Here is a 16,692-nt window from a genome sequence, read left to right as displayed (position 1 = left end):
CGATCACCAACCACTGACACTTAAAAATATTTTCAAGTCTCTCAATGTCTGTCAAGTTCCACAGTTCGCACTCCTCACTGGAGCTAGGCTCGACAGTGGTTCGCCCCTTACCTCGCGTCTGTCCACACACACGCAGTTTCGCGCCACTCAGTCGCACTCTCACGGTCCCGTCGCTGCGCGTCGTGCCACTCTCGAGATGTTGCACTTCCCTTCACTCTCGGAACTTGCCCGGATATCTCGCAGCACTCCCGCGGACGCCAGCGTCGCTGCTTAAGTACCTGAGGTTTCCTTCTCGAGCCGACGAGAGCTGCTGTGACGTGTCGCGTCATCCCGGGCCGAACCGACGCACAGTGTGATATTTTCATAATCTGGCTGGCCAAAAGTATTGAAGCTTAACAATATGAGTGAAATGTGCAGAAACATGTTTAAAATTTGTATTTAAAGGCACTGTCATTGTATAAAACATAATATATTCTATTATGAAATAAGTTACACTTACCAAATATTACATTTTTGAGATTCTATAAACAAAATAAAATGTTTTTGTGTGAAAAAAAAAAGCTATTTAAACACAATACAAAGTTTAGCGACTCAGTTAAAATCGCTGTTATGTTCATCGGAATCATTGCTATCACATTCTTCGGAATCGATATTAGGTTGTGGAGATTGGATGTCACTATATTAAATTTCTGGAGCTTTTAGAAGCTGGCATACTTCATGACTTAATTTGCTATGCTTTTTCTTTTTTTTTTTCGTAGGAGCACGTAAGCTTGCAATGAATGGGTGTGAAAAGTTACCAATTGGAAGAACACAAGAAGCAATTATGTCTTTTCCGTGAAAAAGAATTTTATGAACGCTTACGGGAAACAAATACCGTGAATACTCCTTAATGTGCAATTATCTTGTGGCCTTTCGCGTATTCTTGGATTTATCGAGGTTGATGGGAAATCCGCTATTAATACACTGGAAGTGCTTAATAAGTTCAAGATTGACACCAGTAATTTCGGCAGACTTTTCAGCGTTCCGAAAAAAAAATATTACGGGCCGTGTTCCCGTCATTAGTGTATCCTGTCTGTTGTTTTGACATATCTACTAGTAAACCCAACTCACTTCTGAACTTTTCTTGTACTAGCTTCTTCTTTTCTTTTAGTTTCTTTTTATTCTCAGCTCCTCGCGCCTGCCATGATTTGATATTGAGACGATAAGAAATATGCAAAATGCATTCAAAAAATCGTATCCATGCATGCAGAGGTGAGAGGTCCAGATAAAAAAAAAAAATCGCTATCTACAGTTTTACCTAAGATGAGTCTTTCATTGTTCATTTCTCTGGGCTTGGCACCACATAAATAGCATGTCTGTGTGGGACGCACATGCATCTAGGGCATTGAAATTTTTTCCATCGATCATGCACAAAATCATTGTTGCCTTTACTAAGACTTCTGTGTCATATATTATTATTTTAGTGGTTGTCAGTGAAGCTACTTGTTCTATTTTATCAACATCACTTCTAATATGATCCACTGTTTCCTTGACAAACACAAACTTGATGGGACGACAATATCTTGTCGATGATGGCGAAGGGTTCTGCCACATAATATTTTTATTGACTTGGTCATAACTTTGAATATATATACTGTATAGAAGTCGCGAGTGGATAGGATTTACTCTACGTTTTTTAGAAGCGTATGAGAGCAGCTTGGGAACTTCACCGCTGCAGTGCGCTGCCGTAACGCCCTGTATCGTCTTAGTTGTTATTTACACATTAGAGCGCAGCCCTGTCGCCCGCTGTCATTCCCCGCACCCCTCATCCATCATTCACTGCAGCTCAAGGTCGTTCAACGGGAGGGGGAAGGGGTGTTGGAAGAGTTCGACAATTGTCCGCTAGGGACCACCACAAGTCGATGCCCTAGAGATGGTGGCGATTGCGGCGGTGAATTAACCAACTACCTCAAAACCGTATTAGAAATTTTAACCTGGGCTGGCGACTTCTATACAGTATATATATTCAAAGGTCATAATCTGAAACCATTTGAATAGGCACCACTGATATGCTGAATACATTTTCGTCACTGCATTGTTCTCCCGAAAAGTTTTGTTTGTACCGATTTTGCTCCGCTCCATCACAACCCCATTTTACAAATAAATTTAAAGTTCCCAAATCAGTAATTGGTTTCATGGTCTCTTCTTGAGCTTTGCGTAATATTGTTACAGTGTGGTCCATTAAAGACTGCAGCTTAATTTCGGCGTGCGTTTCAGTCACATCAATGTCGTTAGGGTAGCAAAGCTGTTTTGCCGCTTTAACTTTGTAATATGGTGAATACAGCTTGCTGCCAACATTTTTTGCTTGCTAGCCTATTACATTATATTGATGTGTCGTCAAATTTGCATCGACCATTAATGCTAGAGCTTGATCTTCTGACAAGCCAACATTTATGCGCTTTCTATATGGAAGTACCTCTTTTAGGCGATGAAAGACAGAGTTCTTTAACAATAGCTGCTGAATCTCTTTTTCCTTCTCTTCGAAGCTGGGCTTCGGTTGCCATCGATAATTCTTCCTGACTCGATGTTTCAAGGACATGTTTGATTCACCTTCTTTTTGTTCTTTTGCTGAAGCTTTCAAAGTTTTTTCGTGGTCTTCCGGTCCGATTATTCGTTGAAGGAAGTGTGACATCTTCGATAGCGCTATTGACGTCAGGAAGTGATATATTTTCTTCCAACCACAATGAATTTGCGTTCAAAAACAGTTCTCAATGTCTTCCTGACTTTGACCACTTTTGTTCAATTTTTTGACAAACACTTCGAATACTAACTTTCAAAGTCTTTAAAATGTCTTCCGAAACAGACGGGTTACCTAGCTCTTGCAGTATATGGCATAATAAAGCGTCTGCCCTGGTTTCTTTTGCGTTAGCAAACCAAACGTCGAACATTTTTTGACGCGAAAGATACTAAGTCATTAAAAAAACCCATCGCAATCATTCGCAAACAAACAGGTGTGTTTTGAATAGATCATGAGTAACTCTTTCCAAATAATACATTACAATGCCTGTATAATGCGATATAATATACTAAAACTCAAGTACAAGCTAACTTACAAATTTCTTTAGTCATATTTAAACACTATCTATTCTAATGTTCCTCACGGTTGAATTCAATAACATAGAAAATAAGAAAATGTTTACAAACTTACCTCCAAACTCACGAAAACAATTATCCAACACACTTTCACTGCTAGCAGTAGAGACACGAGTGTAGTCATCGAGCAAACTCAGACGAATGATGGAGTCGCTCGGTAAACCCGATCTGCGAAACTCAGGTAGTCGGCTGTTTTGACCTTTTTTCCCTATTGTTTGACGCGACTTCTTAGAAAACAAATAATACACCGTGGAAGTATGGTCTATGTACTTAAAAAAAAGCAACTGGTTTGTCTGAATAGGCAGGTATGAAAAATTACTTTTGGCCAGCCAGATTATAAAAATATCACACTCTGTGCGACGCCCGAAAAGTCAAGAAAGGCGGCGCTCATTCACGCCACTCCGCGCGGCGGCCCGCGGAATTACCAAGGCCGCTCAGCGATAGATAACAGCTCCGAGGAAGGACGATGCGCAAAGATTGGAGGGGGGAGGGGGTAGCGACGACCCTTGTAATCTGGCCAGTCACGCGTGGCATGCTTTACTTCATTGGACAGCTCGTGACACGGCGCGTGACGCCAGTGGCCGTGCAGGGCCGCCAGCCAGCTCCGAACTTGGCATCGTGGCTTTCGTAACAGTATATTCGCGTTCAATGCATCGCGCCCATCGCGCCATTGCGATTTCAGCATCAGACTGCAATAAGAAATGCCCGCACCTGAGGTTTCGTCCTTGTGATTGGCGGCCGTCTGCAAGAGAATGCACTGCCTCATTTGACCGGGCCACTCAGGACGCGTTTGCTACCGCACTGGATGGCTGTTATTGGTGTGGCGACAGTAGGCATGTACCTGTAAGAAACTCTACCAATTACGAAACACATACGATGCTACATTATTTCGCGAAAAATACATGTTCCAACCAACCAGCAACAAATAAGGAAACTGATAATTCTCCCTCCCCCTCCCTTCCATGAAAAAAATAAGTGCAACGACACTCCATTTCATTTATATTTGAAACTATTTTAAAACTAATCATTTCATGTTACATTCGAATTTCATCAAAAGGAAATAGATATAACAAACACAAAAAAAAAATCACAAACTCGTTTTTTGACTCATTTAATTTTATTTATTATAATTGCCAAACTAGGGAAAAACCAGTGTTTGGCCTTCTCAGTGACGTAAGCATATCTTGGTATAACGCACAGAGACCTAAATTCGCTTTACATAGCGCGACAAACTTATTTACTAGCTAATCACGTTCAACACGTTGTGACGTCAGTGCAACCAAATTATCGAGCGTGACAGACTTTCTGATTGGAAATATTTTCGTAATTTTAATCGAGCCGCTCGCGGGGACTCGAATTTAGTGACATGCGTGAAAGATTTTATCTGTGAAATCTTTAAAATGTTCCCGCATAATGATTTATACGAATGAACAATAAATTTGGATTGATCGATCTCTCTCTCTCTCTCTCTAAAAGTTTATTTTTGTCACTCGGTTCTAAAAATCGCATTTTCACAATTACGCGATATTTTGCCGTCTCATCGCGTCGTACCCTTTGCTTTATTTTGATGATTCAAGCATCATTTGACGGACTCAAGGGCGTATTCCAAATCAAAACGGTTATTTTCGGGCGTGGTATCGCATATTATAGGTGCGAGACTGTTAACATGCACTCAGCAACATCTCGGTATTTCCTATTTTTATTTTGGGTTCGTCTCGGCAACGGCGACGCCATTAGAGACGATAACAGCGCGATAACACAGAACAGAGGAAGCAATCGGCCATGACACATGCCACTGTTAAGGTTCGGTCTCACACGCCATATTATTATATATTTTTTTAATATGTAAACATATTAGCTTTCGGTAAACGGTATTTGATAGGAGTAATATCGTGAAAATGGAACGGAAGTCGATGAACGGAAATGTGACACAATGATGGCGGACCCACGTGTAGCAAATAAACCCGTATATAGTCACTTTCGTATGTGTTAGGGTACATGCCAAACGTATTGGTGTGCCAAATGAAACTTTATGATAGTTAAACTACCCGGGAATATTTTCGGTAAACTAAAATAGTCATAGTGAAAAGTAATCTGAAGTTTTGAAATACCTACCCAGGAAAACTGGCACAATGATTATAATACATATTCTCCTTGAAAAACCTCAATAGGTTCAGTTGCACAGCGGTAGAACGCGCCTGTTAACCTCAAGGTACGTGGTTAGAATCTCGTCAATATAAATATTTTTGTTTTAATTTTTTAATGATAGCCTACACTAATATTACATAATAATGTTGAATAAGCTTAATAAGGTTAAGGTTTGTCTGTAGGAACTTTTTAGAGGCTAATTTCAGTCGTTTTAGTATAAAAAAAATACAACCATATACTTATTGTTATAATATGAGATATCCTCATTTGATAATTTTTCTTAATTATCTTTCGTCCGTTCAGAGCACATGGCTCTGGCAGCTGTTTCAAATCCCCTACAGTCAGTCAGTCATTTATTACTATACTTTTTTCCCTACAGTTTGTAAAAGTCTCTACAGTGGTGAATAGCGTCTCGCCAAAGTGTCCACAGTGATTTGTCACAAAAACGTATTATTTTATTGGACAATGAAAAAAATATAGTGTTTATTCTAAATAATAAATAAAAACCTGAGTAGATAATTACTTGCTAAAATTTTTGTAAATGTTTATTTTATTCAAAATTCTCACCTAATTGTGTAATTTAACTTTTTAAACATATATTAATTCTGTAATGATAAGTTTACTTTTGCGAGAAAGAAAAAAAAATGAAACTGTAAAAAGAAGTCCTAGTGGGTTTCAATCTCTGTGCCGGCAGATTGCCAGCCTTTGCATTTAATCACTACACCACGCCATTGACTTAACATTGAGAGAAAAAATATATGTAAATAAAGTCGTCGTTAGATTAAATATAATTATTGGATTAAAAATCACATTTTAAAGAATGACGCTTGAATATAAAAATATATAGCAGACAAATATGTTTTATTCAAATACGCACTTAACATTTAAAACATGATTTCTTGTGGAAGATCCCAGTTTGTTTGGGATCCGCATTATTCAGCACCAGTCGATTAGTTGAAGTTAACTGCGAGTGTCGACCCTCGAGCAGTCGATAGTAGGGATGCAACATCGCTCTTAAAAACATCGATATCACGAACATCGATGTTCAAACGAAAAAGCATCGATGTCAAAAAACATCGTTCTGACAACCGATACATCGATATTTTAACCGATGTTTTTAAATATCAGGAAAAACATGCCAAAATTATTTAAATTATAGTATGTAGCCAGAAACCATACTTTCTACAGGTTCCTGACCACAATATCCACAACCCATTTACAGTCTTGTCTCATGCAGAACAAAACATGTATTAAAAGCAAAGTCTGCTACCAAAAACTTAAAAAACCGCATGAACTACTTGACCAGCTCTCAGTAAACTTCAAAGAGTTGTGGACAAATTTAAATTACGTTTTTTCCCAGTATTTTAAGAAGTCTTAAATCATTTAAAAAATAACTATTTTTTTACACAATTTTTTTTTTGAAAAAAAAAAAAATAGGGAAAAAGCATGAAGTGTATGTGCAGGTTTAAAATGTAACATTAATTTTCTCGATAGAGCTAGCGAGTCCGTTTCGGTACCAATCAATAGCTGGTATGTACAACAAACTATGAAATTGTCCATAAAGTCTCGCTGCTTTTTCCTTATATTTTTCCAAATTTAAAAGAAAATTCTTATGTAAACAATTTTTTTTAACTGTATTTATTTTTTCCAAATGAATTCACACATCTTAAAGTACTCGAAAAAAAAAAGATACTGAAATCAACCAAATAGTTCAGTATTTACAACATTTTTGATGGTTTTTATAGCAAGTTAAGTATAGACAGTTAAAAAAATTGTATCTTAAAAACTAAATGTCGTATCGTAATGTTTTTTTATATATTCAATAAATATTCATGAAATGATAGCCAAAATATTATAAAAAAAACTAGGGTAATTTTAATGATGAATGATGTCAATGTTTTTTGGACTTTTTCGTTGATGCATCGGCGATGTATCGCTTCTTCAAAACATCGATGCTAACATCGATGTTTCATGAACGATACATCGATGTTTTGAAAACATCGATGTATCGTTTGCATCCCTAGTCGATAGTGGGCGGGGACACGTCATACGTCACGGACGAATACCGGTTTTGTGAGTCACGCAGTTATTTATAAACAGTTTGGTTGTCAGAGTTGTCAGTTTGGTGGGTGCCGGGTTGAGAGTTGTGTAGGTCGTGGTTACGTATTTGGTATGTGTTTAGTGATGTACTCGCATAGCATTTGTAGTTATTATATCGGAGTTGTTTTTCTACCACACGCTTTCTGAATGACAATTTTTTTGTGTCGAGTATCTACCAATAGAATAATGTATTTCAGAAAAGCCGCAAAATTCCACAAATACGTAAATAATTATTTTTGCGGTTAAAAAAAATATCGAAGTAATATACTGCCATTGCATTATGCATTGTGGTGTAACTCAATCACGAAGTTTACAAAAAAATTTTACTGAATCAGTTCGGAACTTTGAAAGGGAGGGTGGATGTATTAAGACAACTACTGTTTTGTGTAGTGACATGTATCTTTTATTTTTGTTTCAGTTGTTGGTGTGTTGGTTCTGGTGATAACACTCAGCATGTCTGACCCGTCAGCACAAGATGTAGTGGCTCCTAACCCAAAGGCTCTCGAACAAGTTGCAAAAGGCAGTTCTGATTTTGCAATCTCCTTGTACAAGGTAAACAAGCGAAACTTTTATGATGGATATTTGGAGGAAGTTAAGAGCATGCACCCCAACTTAATCCCTGAGAATAATTTTTGAGTCACAGAATTGGAGGGTGAGGACTGCCTGCAACCTTTGGTGTTTCATGTTTTCCCAGCAAATTGGGAGTATGCCAATATAGCCTTCCAGCTCACAGCAACTTTTGCCATGCATCTCTCTTGGGAATTGAAGACAAATTGCCTGGATGATAGGCATTGGTAAAAGTTCTATATCACGTTTCCAAGTTTATCCCTTTATCCTAATGGCATGATCTGGTATTAATTGATTATGTGGTATATGATGCTTGCAGTTATAATTTAGTACATTGAAAGATCCTGGGGATGACAAAAACTTGCGCTATAACAATGAATTACGATCGTAAGTTGAATACAAAAGAAAATATTCAGTGAGACCTGTTATAGTGTGTTTGTTTTGTGGTAGTTGAGTCTTTGTTTGGCCTGGATATCTTTCGAGGTACTTTAGTAAAACAGCAAGCATTGTGTACCGCAGGATCAATATATGCACAATCATGCCTTCAGGATCCAGGGTTAAACGTGAATACATGATTCAGAACAAATACCGTGGTTGCGTACTTTGTGCATGGAATTTTTTTTTTTTTTTTTTTTTTTTTTAAATTTCAAGTTTCTTGGATGAAATGTTAAGGCTTGGCATATACATATGAATCTTGAACATTGAACCCCAATTCAACCTCCATAGGGGTAGACTTTTGTCAAATCCCTTGACATAGTGGATGCCTACATTACATTTTACATTTTGCTTGCATTTAGTTTTCTGGAATTTCACTTCAGTTCATAGTCTCACATTAATTGTAAATATAAATAGTTAGAGACTGTCCACTTGCATTTTTGTAAATAGTGGCTTACCACTGCACCATAACACTAATAGTTAGGGAAGTGTAGGACTTCCCCGGGGAGGGGGGGGGGGGGTGGGTGTTTGCAGATTAAGTTATGAGTTTTATTTAATGCGTGATTTTACCCTGATAGGGAAAAAAAATTATAGGTACCTAATACTCTGACAGAGCGGCTTTTTAAAACGGAAAGAAAAAATCGGAACACATGATTTTCACGCTTTATACACATCACTAAATTTACTCTGAAGGGATGGTTTCGTAATTCCTACTAATTTGTTAAAAAAATTAAATATTTATTATACCTGGGCTTTTACGTTACTAGTGCAATTCATTGTTTACTCGCGAAAAATAGGAACATTTGTTTTCCATATTCTAGAGATGTTCCTGAATTAACCCTGAAAGGAAAGTTTCTTAATCCCTCCTGGTTTGTGTAAAAATAACAGTTTACAGCTTAAATTACAATACGTATTTATTCATGCAATTGCCTTATGTATACTATTTTGAATCACGTTGTAATGGTCGATTCTAATGAGAGGCAAAAATTAGAATAAAATTGTTAACATTGTTCATTTTCTTTGAGGAATACTTGCTGTGTACTGAATTGGCTGACACATTGAATTTTGGAGTCTTTCCATGGAATTCTTTGATCAAAGCCTTCATTAATCTGTGTTTGATATGGCTGGTGTTTCATGTATCCCAGTTATAGGGGCGCAACAACTGAATTTCCAAAGGGGGGGCAATATACCTTTTTATAAATAATCATTGATCCCCCCTATTGAAGCGGGGCGTCCGGGGGTCCTCCCCCGAGAAAATTTGTATTTCAAGGTGGAAAATGGTGCTATTTAAGCAGTTTTATTATCTAAAAATTGATTACACAGCACTTTCTTTGCCCCCGTTTGCCCCTACTTCAAAGTTTCAGAGGGGGGGGGGGAATACCCTTGCCCCCCCCCACCCCCTGTTGTTGCGCCCCTGCCCAGTTTATCCCTGGATCCTGAAGACTTGATTCTGACGGCATGATCCTGTGGTACATGATTCTTGCTGTTTTCAGTAGGAATTAAGAAACCATGTTTTCAGGGTAAATTTAGGGATGTCTGTAGTACATGAAAAACATATTTTCCGTTTTTATTTACTTTTAGTTTCGTGAAGCCGCGACGTCCGATGCTAGTATGGTAAGGTAACCTATAAACTATTGTTTTTTCACAAACTATTAGGAATTAAGAAACCATCCCTTCAGGGTAAATTCATCGAAGAGTGTTCTAAAAAGCCACTCTGTCCAAGTATTAACAAATTACAAGTAATGTTTTCCAGTCTTTAGAAAAAATTTTATCTGACATGAAAAGTTGCACATGAAGTAACGGGGGAAGGGACCGGGAACAGAAATGTCGGCCCCAGGGGACCTTGGTTTCCGTCGTCGCCTCGTGCGAGTGCTTGACGCTGCGACGGATGTCTGCAGGCGGTGCGGGCGCAGGAGAGCGGGAACATCGTGGTGTCCCCGCTGAGTGTGCAGACGATCCTGGCCCTGGTGTACCACGGCGCTGGCGGGCGCACCGCTGACCAGCTGGCGACCGCTCTCAAGCTCCCGGAGGACCGCGGCCTGGTGGCGCCCGGCTTCTACACCCTCCTGTCCTCCCTCAAGGTGAGCACCTTTGAATATATATACTGTATACAAGTCGCCAGCCCAGGTTAAAATATTTCTAATACGGTTTCGAGGTAGTTGGTTAATTCACCGCCGCAATCGCCACCACCTCTAGGGCATCGGCTTGTGGTGGTCCCTAGCGGACAAGTGTCGAACTCTTCAAACACCCCTTTCCCCCCTCCCGTCGAACGACCTTGAGCTGCAGTGAATGATGGGTGTGGGGTGCAGGGGAATGACAGCGGGCGACAATGCTGCGCTCTCACGTGCGAATGACAACCTAAGACGATACAGGGCGTTACGGCAGCGCACTGCAGCGGTGAAGTTCCCAAGTTGCTCATCATACGCTTCTGAAAAACGTAGAGTAAATCCTATCCACTCGCGACTTCTATACAGTATATATATTCAAAGCCCCCACCCACCCACCGTCGCTGGCCTCCGGGGAGGAGGGACTCTTAGAGTCCCTCTAGAAAATTGTGTTCACTTTTAACTTAAACCCCTGGGCATTCATTGGGTTGTGGTAAAATTCATTTACAAATGAGTTTAAAAAAAATTAAATCAAATATCTGATACAATATTATATGGTGAATTGCAATAAAACTAAAATGATACAGAATAGCACGTCACTGAAATACAAGTAATGTACCATTTGTCAATGAAATGCAACTAAAATCATACAATTTATATGTTCAAAAATTAAATGACAAATATACGTACTCTTTTATATAGTTAATTATATTTTTATGTAATTTATTTAGCAGGAAGTTTGAACTTAAATGTATGTAGTAAACAGATTGGAAAATTTTTTATGTCTTTTGATTTGCAACTGTTATTAGCAACCAAATTTTACATTACATCATTGGTAAATATTTCACACACACACACATACTTGCAAATATATTTTTACTGTCCCGTGTGGTTAATCATGCTTATTAAAAATTATTGTATTGTAATGATGCAATAAATATTAGTTGAAATCCTTTAAATGTCATATTTGTTCAATAATATGCTATATTTATAAATTAACAGAATTCATAAAAAAAACAAAAAAACATTGAAATAACCTATTTTACAAATGTAGTTAGCCTAAAAATTTACCCATATAATATTGTCCCTATCCATATCCATTTGTAGTCATGCTACAAATTGAATGTTAAAATTTAGAGATTGTAACTCCAGTGGAAGGTCTTTAATTCTGCTTTCTATGATTCAGTACATTCTAAAACTCAGCACAAGTTGAGCTGTTCACATTCATGTTTCTTCGGTTGTATTCAGGCTGTTTCCAGTTTGCTTTACTGTACAGTCGGCATTTTTAGTTCTCTGAGAGAAAGTCAATTAAATTTTCATAGTTAAATTTTTTGCCTGACTAATTGCATCACTAGTAGTTCATTTTATATGTTTATTCAAATAGGTGACATGCACAAATTTGCTTCTGTGGTCTCATTTTCATAAATTTTCTAATAAAAATCGCCACAAAAAATCAACATGGTGAGTGAAGCTCTGACCTTAATGTGGAGAGTTACACCTCATGGTCATTATTTCCATTTTCTCATTATTATTAATTAAGGTCTATATCTGTAAATTTATAACTTGACTTTTGTTGAATTTGTGGTTCTGTAACAAATATTTTCAACCGATATTCTCTTAAGTGTAGTATGATTGGATTCTTCATAATTATGTGTTATCACTTGCACGACATTTTTAAACATTAGTAAAATATTTGTGACAGCAAGATATGCAACAGAGGTCTAGTGATAAATTTACAGAAATAGCCCTTTATTTTAAGAAATTACTTGAAAAATGAAGAGAGAGAGAAAAAAATCATCATGGCATATGAGACTCCGCCTTAAGAAATCTGATGGTGTCGCACGTTTTCCTTGACACGAAGTGTCTCGTGTTCCCCCCTGACAGAGCGATGAGAACATCACGCTGGAGGTCGCCAACAAGGTGTTCGCCCAGGCGGGCTTCGGCATAAAGCCAGAGTTCAGTGACGTCGCCAGGAGGCACTACCTCTCCGAGGCACAGGAGGTGAACTTCGGCGATGCGGCCGCCTCGGCCCAGACCATCAACCAGTGGGTGGAGGAGCGCACCCGCAACAAGATCAAGAACCTCATCTCCGCAGGTGAGCAGTCCTTACCGTTACCGTTACAGTCTTCCCGACCAAGATTATCAATTTCCATTCAAACTGGCAAATAAAGCATTAGCAGTATCCTATACCCGATACTGATATTGTCACAGGTATCAAAGGTATCTGAAAAAAAAATTTTTTTCAACTTTCATTTTTTTTTTTAAATTCCGGTTGGGTTTTGTCATAGTTATATTATTTTTTTTAAATCTTTATGATCTATTTTAACAACAATTTTTAAAAGTAAATCGTTAGAATAATCAACTTAGGCACCGTTTAATTACAAGTAAATAGATATGAAGATATTTACCTAATAAGTGACGCACTATTTTCAACACACTTGCTTTGAATTTAGATTAAACTGCTATCCATTATAATGAAATTCTTCTTCGATTAGTTTAAAAAATATATATATTAAATTTAAAATTATTACTGCACTCCCTGGATATGCCCATGTCAGTTAATATTACCTTCAAAAAAATTCTTTTATCGTGTGCATGAATACACAACATAACTTAAATAACAAATTAATTTGTCATTAAATTTTTTTTTTGGATAGTAAAACTTATTTTTAATTTTATTAACTGATAAAGAAAACAACTTTTACACTGGCCAAAATTTTTTTGATGGTTCAGTATTAAATATAATTAGTTTTGGTTTGTGTGCATATTAAAGATTTGTTGACAACTGTCGAATGAAGGTATTTATTTATGGCACGCAATTGTAAGAAAAAATGTGTTTGGTTAAGGTGGAGTGTTTTGATTTCTTCCCAGACATGTTGGATGCGCTGACGCGATTGGTGCTCGTGAACGCCGTGTACTTCAAGGGGAACTGGCATTCCAAGTTCGACCCAGAGGCCACCACCACGCAGCCGTTCTACGAGACTCCGACGCAGAAGACGGACGTGCAGATGATGCACATCAAGAAGAAGTTTCGCTACGGGGACGTTGCCGAACTGGACGCCCAGGCGCTCGTGTTGCCGTACGAGGTGAGCGCCCCAGATCCTCGACTGCTTCAATAAAGTTTAGTCAGCCAAAATTGCTGTTAGTATGATTGCTGGGAATGGTTGACAACCAACTGAATTGGGTGAAAGTATTTTGCTACCAAGGATGAAACAAAATTGTACTGCAAAATTTTACTTTGCACTGGCTGACTTCTGGTCACAGAAAGGAAACTAAATGTGGTTAATTAGTTGGTAAAGTAGGAAGGTGAGAGAGGATGGTTTTGAGGTTTTCTTAGTGTAGTTAAATATCAATATCCTAAGTCCTGCTGAATTTCCACAGTATATATACTTGTTTTTAGTCCGTACTGAAGAGCTACATTATGTTAGGGCGGAATTCATAGTGGTGATATAAGCAATACTTGAAAAAAGTACTGCTTATATGCATGCTTAAGTATGGCATTAAATTCATAGCGAACAAAAATAGCACTGCTTATTAGGACTACTTAAAGTAATACTTCACGAAGCACTGCGTCAAACAAGTACTGCTCAATATGAATTCACAGTCATGAAATAAGTTTGCCTTGTTCGCAAGTATTCATAATCAAATAAGCCATGCCTATTCATTGATATAAGTAATACTTCATGAAGTCGGCTATCTAGGTGACTCAAGTACGGGTACAGATTTGTTTGTTGTAAGGAATAGGTTAAGTAAGGTATTAATTCCCGTTAATTTTTTTCATATATTAAATTAAAATTAAGAGAGTAAACAAATTGAATTTTGGGAAAAGAAACGAAACAAATCGTTGCCGCTTAGTTTTGTAAACAATACAGGCTACGTACATACCTAACCTCTTCGGCAGCTAGCGTGATAGATTTTGGTAGGTGGGATGATTTTGAACAACTTGCGGATGAAGTTTACGAGGACCATGTCAATGTACGGACACCAAAGCGCTACATATGAGATGCATTAAACCCTTTTGAATGGTATAGTGATTCTGAGTTCAAGCTACGTTTCAAATTCAGCAAGAACACAGTCATCCAAATTATCATGCCGTTAATTGAACCTGAACTGAGGAAAGAAACTACTGCTTTGTATTTTAAGACCAACTTATTAAACAAAATTCTTTCCGAATCAGTATAATGTTTTCCTCTCTTTTCTTTTTCACTAGTCATCACGAATCACGAAAGTTGTTTCGCTACCACGTGGTTAACTTCACCCGCTTTTAGATCACAGACACAAGATGGCCAACATAATTTAACAACACAAACATTCAAAACATATTTATGTAGTTGTAAATTTGTTTTTAATACATGTTCATATTTATGTTATTCAAGTTCACTATCAAATAAAGTATAAATATCATTTTACGTATTAATTTCATTATTTTAATTGCATATATGGTTTGAAACGTGGGCATTTTTATTTTCAAACAGGTAAACTATGTATTTACAGCGGTATATTTGCTTGCGTTATGTTGACACAAAATTTGTCCTTTACTTTTTGAGCTACTTCATCAAGTACAGCATGACCAATATAAGTAGTGCTTGTTGAAGTATTAATTAGTCAAGTAAAGGTTTATGAATTCATTGTTGGAATAAATACTACTTGAAGAATAAGCACTACTTTATAAAGTATTACTTATTCGCCAAACAAGCCTTCGACAATGAATCCCGCCCTTAATTTCAAACAAGCATAAATTTGCAACAAAGTATGTGTCCTAAAAATAATTTTTTAAATCTGTGTAAGTTCTTCTTACAGAGTCGAAGAAAAAACACACACACATGCATAAAAAACTTTATTTCTTAATAAAATAAAAAATAAAAAAAAGTTATTTTTAAAATATATGTACATATTGTTTTGTTACAAATGTATATTTCAGTTCTTCAATGTCTCACTTTGATTTTAGTATGTATCTGTTTAGATTTGCAGATGGTAAATATTACACTGATTGATTCATGTACAACTGACTTGTTCCATAGCAATATGTTACCTACCATAATGTAAGACCCAATGGAATAAATAAATAAAAAATAAACTAAACTCAAAGGCCTATAAAAGTAAAAAAAAAAAATCTCTTCTTTTTGCTTATTACAGAACATTGCACTTCAGAAACTGGACTTACCAACTTTTCCAAGAACCCCACAAATTTTCAATGTTTTGGTATATTTACTTTTTTTTTCTCTCTGCCACAACCCTGGTTTAAAATTCCTTGACCATGTCTGTCCTATTTTCTTTGTTCTTTCCTAGTCATCATCTTGCTTATAATTGTTTCATTATTTAATGTATTATGGTTTCTTTCTTTTGACTGTGCGTACCTGTTTCATAGCTTCAACTTTATGTTCTTTCTTATCTTCATTATCTTTGCCTTTGCTTTGCAAGATACTTATTGCATATTACATAGTAGCTTTCCAATACATATTGCTATATTTATTTCATATGATAAAAATATATAAATGTATATATTTCACAGTTATAAATAATCATCACATACATAGTTCACAGAGCCAAAGTTGTTTACTACAAATAACTCTAACATAATAACACACCCAACAGCCAGTCACAGTATGAAACATCACTTCGTTCTGCCGTGTTTACCATTATGGACAGATAACTGATGTAAACAAGATGGGAAACACCCCAAGACAAACGTGACTGATGGTGGCGAGGGCTGTTGCAGGGAGACAAGGTCAGCATGCTGATCCTGCTGCCCCGCAAGAAGGACGGGTTGGCAGACCTGGAGGCCAAGCTGTCGGACGTCTCCATCTCGGACATCATGAACAACATGTACTCGACGGAGGTCAACGTGTCCTTGCCGCGGTTCAAGCTGGAGAAGTCCATGGACCTGAACCCAATTTTGAAAGCGGTATGTTTGGCTATTCAATTTGAAAACCATTTATGTGCATACTTTTTTTTGGAGACAAAGCTGGAACTTTAAAAAAAACCTACCCTGTTTCATCACATAATCGTCAACCTATATTTTAGGACGTCAAAATTTGGATAAAAAAACCTCTCACGTAAACGTCGCATGATGTTTTTGGTCCTGCTATTAGATTCCGAGTGCTTTGTTTAGGTATCTTTTCCGTATAAAATGATGTGTTTTAAAGTAGAAATCTAATATTTATTTGGTCATTACCACATAATTATTTAATTAACGGAAATACGA

At 37.3% G+C, this 16,692-nt stretch overlaps 1 protein-coding gene across 23 annotated transcripts in view; it reads left to right on the top strand.

Annotated features, from left to right (window-relative positions):
- The window catches only part of LOC134531945 (leukocyte elastase inhibitor-like), a 140,603-nt gene that overhangs the window by 58,012 nt on the left and 65,899 nt on the right, over nucleotides 1-16,692 (top strand). For 16 of the 23 annotated variants that reach the window (XM_063368015.1, XM_063368023.1, XM_063368024.1 and 13 more), the window contains exons 2-6: nucleotides 7,799-7,932; nucleotides 10,281-10,463; nucleotides 12,372-12,582; nucleotides 13,359-13,573; nucleotides 16,207-16,392. In XM_063368015.1, the coding sequence (XP_063224085.1) occupies nucleotides 7,799-7,932; nucleotides 10,281-10,463; nucleotides 12,372-12,582; nucleotides 13,359-13,573; nucleotides 16,207-16,392 (929 nt within the window). Of the gene's footprint in view, nucleotides 1-7,307; nucleotides 7,451-7,798; nucleotides 7,933-10,280; nucleotides 10,464-12,371; nucleotides 12,583-13,358; nucleotides 13,574-16,206; nucleotides 16,393-16,692 lie in introns of those variants that run through there. The other 7 variants (XM_063368029.1, XM_063368025.1, XM_063368026.1 and 4 more) reach the window with 5 other exon arrangements.

Source organism: Bacillus rossius, chromosome 5 (genome assembly GCF_032445375.1).
Source record: "Bacillus rossius redtenbacheri isolate Brsri chromosome 5, Brsri_v3, whole genome shotgun sequence".
In the NCBI taxonomy this organism is placed as follows: Eukaryota; Metazoa; Arthropoda; class Insecta; order Phasmatodea; family Bacillidae; genus Bacillus; species Bacillus rossius.
The sequence above is the reverse complement of the archived record's forward strand: the minus strand, read 5'-3'. Positions and strand labels throughout refer to the sequence as shown.